Source organism: Sminthopsis crassicaudata, chromosome 1, assembly GCF_048593235.1.
Source record: "Sminthopsis crassicaudata isolate SCR6 chromosome 1, ASM4859323v1, whole genome shotgun sequence".
Taxonomy (NCBI): Eukaryota; Metazoa; Chordata; class Mammalia; order Dasyuromorphia; family Dasyuridae; genus Sminthopsis; species Sminthopsis crassicaudata.
The window spans coordinates 547,772,845-547,785,578 of record NC_133617.1 but is presented as its reverse complement, the minus strand read 5'-3'; the positions used below and the strand labels follow the sequence as shown (position 1 = coordinate 547,785,578).

Here is a 12,734-nt window from a genome sequence, read left to right as displayed (position 1 = left end):
AATACAGAAATATATAAGGAATGGTTTTTCTCTGTGATCTTAATATCTGTTTGAGAAGGTTCATACGTCAAAATTTAAATATGTATTGGCCCAAAGTAATGTCAAGTAGTAGGAATAATGCATTTAAAAAATAGTGAAATCAATGTAGGCAGCTTAATATAAGAGATAGAACTTAAAGGTTTTGAAAGATATGTAGGCTGACAGAAAGGGACAAATATTTCAGGAATAGGAAATGTCATGAGCAAGGTTATAAAATTGACAAAATATAGACAGTGGATAGACCTGAAACAGACTGAAGCCTAGAGTTTACATGGGGGATTAGTGAAAAGTAAAATTAGAATAGGTTATTGCAGGTTTATGGTGGGAATTTTCAAAGCCTGGTCTAGGTAATGTGATGCTATTAAATCAGTATTTTAAGTTTAAATGTTAGAATAAAGCTGTCATGCAGGCAGAATAATACTGGCTTGTCTCTAAAGGAAACGGTTGTTAACTATTTTTCAACATAATAATCAAGAAATTACTGTTGGGGCTCTCTGAAGTAGACAAATGTAGAAACTGAAATTTTTGTATTTCTAGGTGTATTTAGGCAACAGGATGTCTGATGAGACTTGCTTGCTATTAAAATTGCTAAGTACAAAAAGTATTTCAGTTAATTGTCAATGATATAGAACATTTTCTGAGCATTAAGTATTTCATTTTTATGCCCAAAGAAAGATTCTATATTTGGCTATTTTTCCTACTTTTAAAATTCTGTTGTACCCAGAGAAATTTTAAAATAGAATGAATGTTGATTAATTCTTGAGTTTTCTAAAATCTAAATATATTAAATCCAGTAAAGACATATGAAGAAAAGTGCAAGTTAGATCTTTCAGATAACTAAAAAGTTACTTGAACTTTGTACCTTCAGAGTATTAATTATAAACGTAGGCTTTCTTCTGTTCCAAAAAACCTTTAATATCCTTAGTGAATTTTTTCTTCTATTTATGCCTTTCTTGCTCCTTGAGATGCCAAAGTAGTCTTTGTTAGGAGAAAGACTATTTAAACCTATAGATAAACTTAGGCCTTGGCTTTATTTAGAAGTTTAAATACACCCATTTTCTAAAATTATGAACAAATTACTTCTTATAAGAAGGCTAATTAATTTCATTCTTGCTTTGTGCATCCATTCTTTAGTAGAATTTTTTAAAAAATAGATTGATCCATTTTACTGAAAGAAGGAAAAGGCAAGATAGAAGTATGTAGATTTACAGATCAAGTGAAATTTTCTTTAATAATCTGACAGTAATATAAAAATTGAATAAAAGCAGTATTGATACAACTTAGGATCATAAAACAATTTAGTGGAATAAGGAAAATGAAGCCCAGAAAAGCACTAAATTAGAGTAGAAAGTTTTCTTTCTACTTCTAGAACAGGACTTTTTTTTTTCCTCTGTGATTTTTTTTTTTTTTTTTTTTTGTTGTTCTTAAGTACTTATTTTATAATAATAATAATAATGACTTTTTATGTTTCAGAATACATGCATTGGATAGTTTCCAACATTCATCCTTGCAAAACCTTTTGTTCCAAATTTTCCTCCCTATCTCCCCCTTTCCCTAGATAGCAAGTAATTCAATATAGGTTTAACATGTGCAGTTCTTCTAAACATATTTCCACATTTATCATTCTGCACAAGAAAAATCAGATCTAAAAGAGAAAAAAAGTGAGAAAGAAAAACGAAGCAAGCAAACAACAACAAAAAAGATAAAAATATTATTCAGACTCCATAGTATTCTCTCTCTGGATATGGATAGCTCTCTCCATTACAAGTCTATTGGAATTGCCCTGAATCACCTCATTGTTGAAAAGAGCCAAGTCCATCACAGTTGTAGATAAGAACCTTTTAATGTGATCTGTGAACTTTTTTTTTTTTTAAGTATTTTGGTCAATATATTTCAATATAATTGATTTTCTTTGTAATCCTTTGTATTTTTGAAATTTAAAAATATTATTCTCCTTAGACTGCCAAAGGAGTCCAGGACATAGAAAAAGGTTAAAAACTTCCACCCTATATCCCAAGGCTAATCTGTGAGAAACAAGAAGTAAAGCATCCAACACTTTTAGTAATGGTAGAATAGTATTGTGGTGGTGTTTTTTCGTTTCATGGAAAAAAAATTAAATTGAATTTGGGAAGACACTTTAAAAATATCAGCCTATTTTGGTCAGTGGTTTGATGCCTCTGATTTTATTTGTATAGATATTGATTCTACTGATTCAGATTAGAAGTAACTTTTCCATACTTTAACCTATGTGATTATTGTTTGTTTTTTCATAACTTTTTCATAAATGGCCTATCCAATTTGCTAGAGACCTTTCCTTTTTTTTTCCTTTTAGCATCTTCTACCACAATTTTTTGGTGATGCCCCCCAAGCTATGTATCTCTTATGTCATTATTGATAAATCATTGGCCTAGTTCTTTTTCTGATCCTAATAAGTTTTGATTATTGATAACATACTGCAATCTTCTTATATCTTCTATACACTTTAGCATTACTTTTTGATTATTTGTTATTTTAATTCTTCTAAGTATGTCATTTCCATGTTTTACAGCCATATGGAATATTGATATTAAAGAGTTTAGTCTGTTAGAATTTTAGGTGCTAATTTAAAATTATGGAACACCTTGGATTGTTAATGCAATCTAGTACCATCTTCTCTCTACCTCCTCTATTTATAGTATTTATCTAAGATAGGCTTTTTGATGAGCTACTTCTCTAAATACATTTCATAAACTGAATAATATGTATTTTTCACATAATTTGCTGGCTAAAAAGATGTATCTCCTTTGCATATTTGTTGGTATTAGGGTGTGAGGGTGTTTTTTAATGCTTATTTACCAGTGCTTAGCACAATGCTTAGCACATAGTAAATGCTTAATAAGTATTTGTTGATTGATCATTATCACCCATAAAAAATTCCTTTCAGTAACTAGATTGAAGCATGTAGTAAATAGTAAATTAATGGATTTAGTTACTGCCTTCTAAGAAATGAACTTAAGAAATTATTGTACAAATTTTTTTCACAGTTTTTCTCCCCCTTAAGTATTTCAAAAGATTGTACGTTGTTAATGTTTTGAATTATATTTCAGAGAATGCTCGAGAGAGTGATTGGGATGGAATCATTGCTTGCCATCAAGGGAGATATTCTTGTTCAACCTGGAATTACCAAAAATGTACCATGGGAGCTTATTTTCTGAAACCAGAAAATTTGAAAAAAGATAAACTACGTAACATAACTGCAACAGTGAGTGATCTTTTTTTAAAGGGAACTTTGTCTTAGCTATTTTTAATTTTTGTTAATTATCCAGTAAAATTTAGTTAAGAGATGTCTAACTAAAAATCAGTCAGCAAGTGTTTGTGTGCCAGGCACTGTTAGCTGCTCAGTATATAAAAACAAAAAAATTTAAGTAGTCTCTATTTTTGAAGTTATAACACGTACATATATATGTATAAATATATAGAGAATCAATATGTGCATAATAAATGTACATAATACAAGATTGCTAATTACAGAGAGAGGGCACTGGCAGTAAAGAGAAATTAATATTACTTTGGGTGATATAAAGCTCCCATTAACCAAATGTTCATATCATTTGAAGTGTTTTTGTTACTTAATTTTCCAGTTACCCTAGGTTAAAGTAGAAGGTCTTTTCTGTAGAAATTATTTTTAAAACTTAAGTGTCTATTTTACCACCTATGTCATATTTACGTATTATGCTGTATACCTAATCAGCACCCATGATCAGCTTTCATGGGGGAGAGGGGATAGATGAGGAAAATTTAATTAAATTTCTGTTGATAGCAATATAGAGGGATACTTCTATTTGAAGATAAACAGTATTATAATAAGTTTTTTTTAAAAGTCAGATAAATGTATTTCAGTATAATTGGTTTCTTTTGCAGTTCTTTGTATTTTATTGATTTTATTCTTAGGTTGATTCTGTAGGCATCTCTCCAGACTATCAGAGGAATCCAGGATATACTGAAAGGTTAAAAACCTCTTGCTTTATGTCCCACAGATATTATGCAGGAAATAAGAGGGAGTAAAGCCCATAACTCTTTTATTAATGCTGTTAAGGTTACATTTCATCTGACAGGACATTGCTCTGTCTGAGGACCTTGCTAAGAACAGGCCAATAAATTTGAAAATGATTTAGAAGGCATTGGAGCAGCATTAAAGACTTTTAAACAGAGGAGTAACATGGCCTGATGTATGCATAAAAATATTTGAATGGTATAGATAGGTGGTAAAGAATATTGTTACACCCCTAAGGACTACTCTAACCTGGTAGCTCCCCTTTGAGCTACTCTTAATGCGTGGCTAGGCCACACTTACTCATCTTCGGGTACCAACCCGGATCCCATAGAGACAGACCACCATTAGGTAGGGGTGAAGCGAAAGAGAACTTTATTCTGAGATAGCATATATTTGTACCCCATTATAGGGGGAAGGGAGAAGTCCTCTAGGAACCTGGCATAATGGGATTGGCCCAAGAAGAAGGAGGGAGGCGTGCTAGGCTTTGAGAGCACTAAGGAGGGAGGCGTGGTACCTGGAGTCAGACACCGCCTCTTGGGGCTATGCCCCACCTCCACGTAGGACTCAGAACCTCTCATCCCTCAGGTCCTTCCACATGCCTTCAACTGTATTCCTTGCTTCTAGAGGCTTTTTAACCCTTACAGAATATCTTACTAGGGTGATGATTTAAAAAAAAAAGAGAGAAAGGGGACAAGTATGAGAGATGATGCAGAGGTGAAATGATGAGAAGTTAAATAATCTTTTGAGAGAATGTCATACGGAGAGAACAATAAATAGTAGGAAAAATGGTATATTTTTCAAGGCAGATGGAGACTGGGAAAAAAGGCTATTAAATATGGCATTGGGAAGTATTTGATGACCTTTAAGAATAAGGCAGAAACCAGATTGCAGTGTATTGGAAGGAGGAAGTAGTTGGTGAAGAAAAGGACACACTAAGTATTTTTTTCTCCCTCTCTCACCCCCACGCAGTAGGCCTGGCTTTTTACAAGAAATTAAAAGATTGTACAGCTTTGGATAGTATAGATGAGAGGTTAGGTAAATTTTTTTTCCCCAGATTCAAAAGACTTGTGTTAGCAGGAATTCCAACCAAGTCCAATATTTATACTTGTTAACTTTAATCTTTTTTTTTTTTTTTTTTTTCCTTTTTTCTTTTTGAGGCTGGGGTTAAGTGACTTGCCCAGGATCATATAGCTAGGAAGTATTAAGTGTCTGAGACCAGATTTGAACTCTGGTCGTCCTGAATTCAAGGCTGGTGCTCTATTCACTGCGCCACCTAGCTGCCCCCTGTTAACTTTAATCTTAACTACACCTGTAGTTAATTTGTTTTAATTTCTTATTTGTAATTTTCTCCAAAGGCTATAGATATAACTTCATGTGGAAACTTTGCTATAATTGGTCTTACATCAGGAAATGTTGATGTCTATAACATGCAGTCTGGTATGCATCGAGGTTCATTTGGAGTAGATAAAGGTAACTGTTATTTAAATTTCTTGTTTATTTCAATTTGATAGGGGGAAGTTTTTTCTTTAAACTGAAACTATGAAAACTTGCTATGTAAATTAATAATTTACTATGTGTATATAAATTAATAATAATGTGCTATATGATTTAATAATGTATGACTTGGGGGCAGCTAGATGGCACAGTGGATAGAGCACTGGCCCTGAATTCAAGAGGAACTGAGTTCAAATTCAGTCTTAATTCGGACACTTAATACTTCGTAGCAGTGTGTCTCTGGGCAAGTCACTAAACCCCAATTGCCTCAGGAAAAAAATAATAATGTATGACTTAATCTAAGATAGAAATGCTGCTTAGGGAATACAGATTCAAATTGTTGCAAAATTGTATCTATCTATATATATATGTATACTATCAAGGCTTAAATTAAAAGCTAGTTTCACTTTTCATAAGTTATAACACCCTCTGTGAGAATTAGAATAGCATTTGAGCTATTGAAAAGTGAGATGTGTTGCCTTAGGAAGTAATAGAACTTCCCTCTTCTCACTGGAGGCTTTAAAGCAAAGGCTATATTATCATCTTGTAAGATACCTACCTGTAAGGGAGAATCTTGTCACATATGTATTGGCTTAGGTGGCCTCTGTTTGTTTGTTTGTTTGTTTTTTTTCAAGTCTGAGAATATAATTTCTCAATTTGATCCTTACTTTTACTTTGGTTTTTAAATCTCTTTCAAATTTTGATGTCACAATATTCAGATGAAATGAAAAGATTAAAACATGTAAAATTCAGATTTTGTGGTTTTCATGTGTCAGAAAACTTTTTAGTTTTCATCATAACATCTTTTGATAATCCAGAATTCTGGAATTCTCTTGTAGAATAGATGTAAACTACTTTAGTAATGAGCTTTATGTCTGCTTTATTTCTTACCTGGAAGTATTATATTGTGATAAAGAGCATATGGTATAATGATTTCTGTTAACTTCATACTCTTAAAAAGTGAAGTAAATAACAGGTATTCAGAAATAAGTTATTAAATAATGAGTTTTTAGTTAAAACAGCTATCTTTTCTCTCTACACTATTTTGAAATTCACTTATAAAATATATGTGTATGTATTTATATATGTATGTGTGTGTTTATTTCTTTGATTTACTTTAAAGCCCATGAAGCTGCTGTTAGAGGAGTGGCAGTAGATGGATTAAACCAGTTAACAATTACAGCTGGTAGTGAAGGATTACTCAAATTTTGGAATTTTAAGAGTAAAATGTTAATTCACACTGCAAACTTAAATTCATCTCCAAGTATCATAATGCTACATAGAGACAGGTGAGTCTTTTTTAACTTTCTAACTTAAAATTGCAAACTCTTTGAGGATAAGATATATAGATTTAACTCACAAATCAGAACTGTGTGATGTGGCTCTCTTCAACATTGAGATGATTCAAACCAGTTCCACTTGTGCAGTGATGAAGAGAATCATCTACACCCAGAGAGAGAACTGTGGGAACAGAGTGTAGAATACAACATAGCATTCTTACTGACACTGTTATTTGCGTGCATTGTGTTTTCTTTCTTAGTTTTTTTTTTTTTTTTCTTGACCTGATTCTTCTTGTGCAACAAGATAAACTATAAATATGTATGCACATATTGGATCTAGCATGTATTTCAACATATTTAACATGTATTGGATTTCCTGCCAGCGAGGGGAAGAGGTGGAGGGAAAGAGGGGAAAATTTGGAACAAAAGGATATGCAAGGGTCAATGTTAGAAAAATTACCTGTGCATATGCTTTGTAAATAAAAAGTTTTTTTTTTTCCTTTTTTTTTTTTTTTTAATTTATATAGCTTTTTACTTACAAGATATATGCACAGATAATTTTTTTTCAGCATTGACAGTTGCCAAACCTTTTGTTCTAATTTTTCCCCTCCTTCCATCCCCTCCCCCAGGTGGCAGGTAGACCAATCTATGTTAAATGAGTTAAAGTATATGTTAAATACAATTTATCCATACATATCCATACAGTTATTTAAAAGCTTTAATAAAAAAAAACCAAGCAAACAAACAAAAACAAGTCAGAACTGTGTGTACAAAGCAATTTAAATATTTATAATGTTACTTCTGTCAAGCATTCCTGTTTGTGGACATTACTTGTTATATCTCTTACTTTATATGTGCAATACACTCCTCAATCTACTTTTGAAGAATTTGTGAGTTCCTGAGTATAAAGGCAGATCATGTTGTGTCATTAATTCTCATTTCTCTCTAAAATATGTGATTCAGTTCTCCCTATTCTTCCTTATTCAGTAAACTTCAGGAATATTTTTTTATTAGTGCTCTGTTTTATATTTAATACTGTTCACAACCTGGCCCCCACCTACCTTTTCAGCTTTATTACATATCATTCTCTCCCATACACATTGAGCTTACCATTCCTTATACAGCTTATTAAATTACCTGCCTATGTGTTTATAGACTTGCTTTTCCTCCTGCTAAGAATTGTATTCTTTCTTGTTCTCTGAATCTTTATTTTACTTCAAGGGTTAGCTCAGTTGTTACATTCTATATGAAATCTTTCTGTCCAGTGTTATCTCCTCCAAATCACTTTATATTTATTTTTGGATATACCAAATTCATGTAGAGATAACTTAAGATTTTTTTTTTTTTAATGAAGGGGCATTAATGGAGTTCTCTCAATCACCTTTTTATGCTATTAACAAGATCTAAATTTTTTTTTTCTACATCTTAAGTATCTTCCCCTCCCTTAGATCACTTCTGTTTTAGTCTCTCAATGCCTTAACAATTGCATTATCTGAATTCTGATAAGGAGAAGGAATAATGGTATTTATGTAGCATGCACTTTTTTTTGGACACTGTCCTAAGCATTTTTACAAATACTGTGAATTTGTGAAGTAAGTGCCATTATTACCCTACTTTACAATTGAGGAAAATTAAAGTAAATAGGGTCAAGTGCCTTGTCTAGGATCACGGCTATTAACTGTCTGAAACTGTTGTTGAACTTGGGATTTCTTTCATTCCATGCCTGGGGTCTATTCACTGCACTATTGCTGCCTCTAGAATGCTTCCCTGGTGAAAAAAAACTCTGACAGGTGGCATAAAGCTGGAATATCTTTGAATAAAAGTCTGCTTTGATTGAGTTATTGAAAATCATAGTTCAGTATGAAGAGGCTTCTCCCAAGCAGGCTGGCTGCTAGCTGTATTCTTTGGCCATAATAGTTCATTAAACAGAAAAATGTAAAATGACTTTCAGTCCTGTTCTTACTTAGAAGTGATAGGCAGAATGGCAGAAAAGGGAAGGGAATTGTGTTAACAACCAATGAGTCTGTCTTTCCTTGGAGGAAAAGGATCCTGTTAATGCTAGCATAGCTTTTATAAATGAAACTAAGAAACATGTAGAAACTGCACTTAAGTGGAAGGATGGCTGGCAGGCTTTCATTTGGGAATTGAAGGAGCTGATGTAATTAGTTTTGCCTAAAGGTTCCACCATTTCATGGGATGTTTAGTCATGTGCTTTCTTTGCAGTGCTCAATAAAGCCAGAGGAACATCATTAGATATATTCCTGGGTTATGTAATTTCATTTTTTAAGGTGTTGAAAGGATGGAGAAAAGTTAAAGAATTTAATTATATCTTCCAGACCATTCTTTCAGTATAGAGACTCCAAATGACAGAACTAGAAATAATGGTATTAACTTGCATAGAATTAGAATTAAGTTTGATGAAGGGAAAACCTTAAAATTTGAACTGTTCAACAGTAGACAGGGCTATTCCAAAACCTCATGAAAAGTATCCAAGCAAAGGCTGGATGGCCACCTGCCAGATTTGTTACAATATGTCCAGTACAGGGACAGGTAGGACTAGATGGCTTCGGGGATTGCTTTCAACTCTGAGACTATAATTCTGTGAAGGTAAACATGCATTCTGTATTGAAAGACAGTAAAAAATGTTGGAAAATAAGGTTTCATATTAAGATATAAAAGAGGCCTTTATTCAGAAATCTTACCTATTATAGAGTAAGTACTTCAAGACGAGTCAAAAGATGCTTGTTTATAGCAGTTACCATGTAGAATCACAAAAATGAAATTGGTCATCTCTTAATATACTAGAAATTACTTTTTACCACTGTAGGAGTAAATTCTGAGAAATCTATCAAATCATCAACTAATTAGGGCAGTATAAAATTGCAAGAAAGGCTGAGGATGAAAAAAAAAAGTGCAGTTAAACAGCTCTAACTTGACTCAGTGAAACAAACATTTGATGTTGATGAGAGAAATTGAGTCGTATCATTGTTTTCTTTGGAAGTATAACCAATGTGAAGCATTCATCACAATGAACAGGCTAAAAGGAATGGAACGACCTAAACCAACAAACATTTGATTTCTTTGCCAAGAGATAGAGATAGCATCCAATGGATGCATCAGTTTTGGGTAAGCTGTAAAGATGATGAAGATTGTGGGCAACTGTACTTCCCAAATATCAAATGATAAATTTTCTAGTAAGCTTGCCAGTGATTAGAACCAATTCCAAGATCAACATTAGATGTTGATGAAATCAACATGAAGGCAGACCAACAAACAGATGAAATATGAGATTTCTATACTTTAGTTTTTGTTCATCTTATATGGCAGTGCTAATACTGGAATCTTAACACCTCAATCCATAATAAGTTATACTATGTTAGATATAAATAGAAGAAATCTGTGCCAGTTTTTAAAGCATTGAAGGATTATGTTTATTTATTTTCCCCAAAATAATCTCACATATAAACAAGCATTTATTAGAAAAGCCTATTAGAGTACCGTATTAAATTCTGGGTATTAAAAAAAAAAAAAAAAAAAAAAAAGGATGAAAATCCCTGCTCTCAAAGAACTTAGATTTTCAAGAAGAAAAGATAAAATGATTTGGAGAAATCATTGTATTATTACCCAAAAATTTGATCAAGAGAGTGTTATATGCACATTTTACAGATTTTACAGAAATTATGATTTTACAGAAATTTAGATAATTTCTCTTTTAGAAGCCTTTGTCTCCCATTTTCCTGCCTTTTTACTGGTCATTCCATGACCCTTCAAAAACGCTATACTCCTTCATTACTGTAAAACCTTTTTTTGTGTGTGTGTCTTGTGTGAAATTTTTTTCCTTTATTAAAGCTTTTTATTTTTCAAAACACATGCATGGACAATTCTTCAACGTTAGCCCTTGAAAAACCTTGTATTCCAGTTTTCCTTCCTCTTCCCTTATTCCCTCCCCTACATGGCAAGTAGTCTAATATATGTTAAACATAGTATAAATATGTGTTAAATCTAATATAAACATTTATATTTATACAATTATCTTGCCGCACAAGAAAAATCAAATCAAAGCAGAAAAAAAGAGCAAAAGAAACAAAATAAAATGCAAGCAAACAGCAACAAAAAGAGTTGTGAACCACACTCAGTTTCTACAGTCCTCTCTCTTTATCATATAGATCATTAGAACTGGTCTGAATTATCTCATTGTTGAAGAGAGTCATATTCATCAGAACTGATCATTGTATAATTTTGTTGCCCTGTATAATGATCTCTTGGTTCTACTCATTTCACTTAGCATCAGTTCATGTAACTCTCCCCAGGGCTCTCTGAAATCATCATGTTGGTCCTTTCTTACAGAACAGTAATATTCCATAATATTCATATGCCATAATTTATTCAGGCATTCTCCAATTAATGGGCATCTACTCAGTTTCCAGTTTCTAACCACTACAAAGAGGGCTGCCACAAACATTTTTGCACATGTGGGTCCTTTTCCTTTCTTTATGATCTCTTTGGAATATAATCCCAATAGAAACACTGCTGCTTCAATAACTTTTTGATAATTTTTTGAGCATAGTTATGACTACTAATTTTTTCCCCCTCACCTGTCACCAGTTAGACATTCTGTTATCAGTGGAGGAAGAATCAAAACATTGTGAATCCTCAAAAGATTCTTGACTTTTGCAGACAGTTTTCTTGGTGACCCAAGAGAGAGCTATGGTGGTCATAAGGAGACTACTGTACTGTTGGTAATGACTTCATTGGTGTCCAGAAAATGTATGAATGAGAATTGGCCAGTCATGTAACAGAAGCAAGAAGTCCTGTATATTATACCTGTTACCCATGCAACATTAAAAGACATGGCATAAGGACTTCAAGATATTAGAGATGTGTCTTCCCTTTATCTTATAGAATGAAAAAACATTTTTGGCTATAGCTACTCATAGAGAATCAATTTGGTAGGGACAGCTAGGTAAATAGAGTATAGATAATGGAATTCGGAGGACCTGAGTTCGAATCCAGCCTCATAACTTAGCTGTGTGGCTCTGGGTAAACTACTTAACCCCAATTACCTTAAAAAAAAAAAAAATTCTGACAGAATCAGTTAAGAGAGAATCTTATACTGATGAAGTTGATCTTTGAAATTCCTTCTGTACATAAAGAAATACATATATGAGTAAAAAGTAATTCATCAAGCTATTCATGTTATGTCATTTGTTACATTTTTCTACTTGGTTTTTCCCGTTATAACTTTTTTGCCTATTTGTTGGGTTCAATTGTTCTTTATGTAATATTTTGCAAAAATCTGAAATTAGTTTATATTTTCTTTACTAGTAGAATCCTCGATTTGTCTTAAACTTAATTTCACTTCTATAGGTATAAAGAACATTTTATTAGATTCTTACCAATGTAAAACTTAGCAATAGAAAATTGTCTTTATTTGTGATTTGTGTGCTTTTTTGTTAATTATATGCTTCTTTTGTCAGTGGCATCCTGGGAATTGCCTCAGATGACTTTGGTATAAGTGTTGTAGACATAGAAACCAGAAGAACAGTCAGAGAATTTTTTGGACACCAAGGCCAGATAAATGACATGGTAAACATTATTAGCTGGGACAAAAGTCACTTTTAATCAACTTTTAATTTCCTTTTAAAAGTGGAATATCCCTTAAAAGGGATATTTAACCATTTAGATTAAAATTATAAAAAGAATATAGATAATTTGTGTTAACTGTAGAACTTAGATCAGTTGTTTTCTAAGGGAGAAAATACTCCAAATAGTAATTTTTTTTATAATTCCGGGCAAGTTTAAAGCAAAAAAAACAAAACAAAACACCAAACATGCTTTTTGCTTCTCTGGAAATTGGTGCTATTCCTTTAATACTGTAAAAGGATTAA

At 32.5% G+C, this 12,734-nt stretch overlaps 1 protein-coding gene across 2 annotated transcripts in view; it reads left to right on the top strand.

Moving 5' to 3' along the window:
• The window catches only part of WDR36 (WD repeat domain 36), a 57,567-nt gene that overhangs the window by 28,216 nt on the left and 16,617 nt on the right, over positions 1–12,734 (top strand). The window contains exons 12-15 of one of the 2 annotated variants that reach the window (XM_074282002.1): positions 3,126–3,280; positions 5,428–5,542; positions 6,690–6,855; positions 12,324–12,432. In XM_074282002.1, the coding sequence (XP_074138103.1) occupies positions 3,126–3,280; positions 5,428–5,542; positions 6,690–6,855; positions 12,324–12,432 (545 nt within the window). Of the gene's footprint in view, positions 1–3,125; positions 3,285–5,427; positions 5,543–6,689; positions 6,856–12,323; positions 12,433–12,734 lie in introns of both variants that reach the window. The other variant, XM_074282003.1, reaches the window with a different exon arrangement.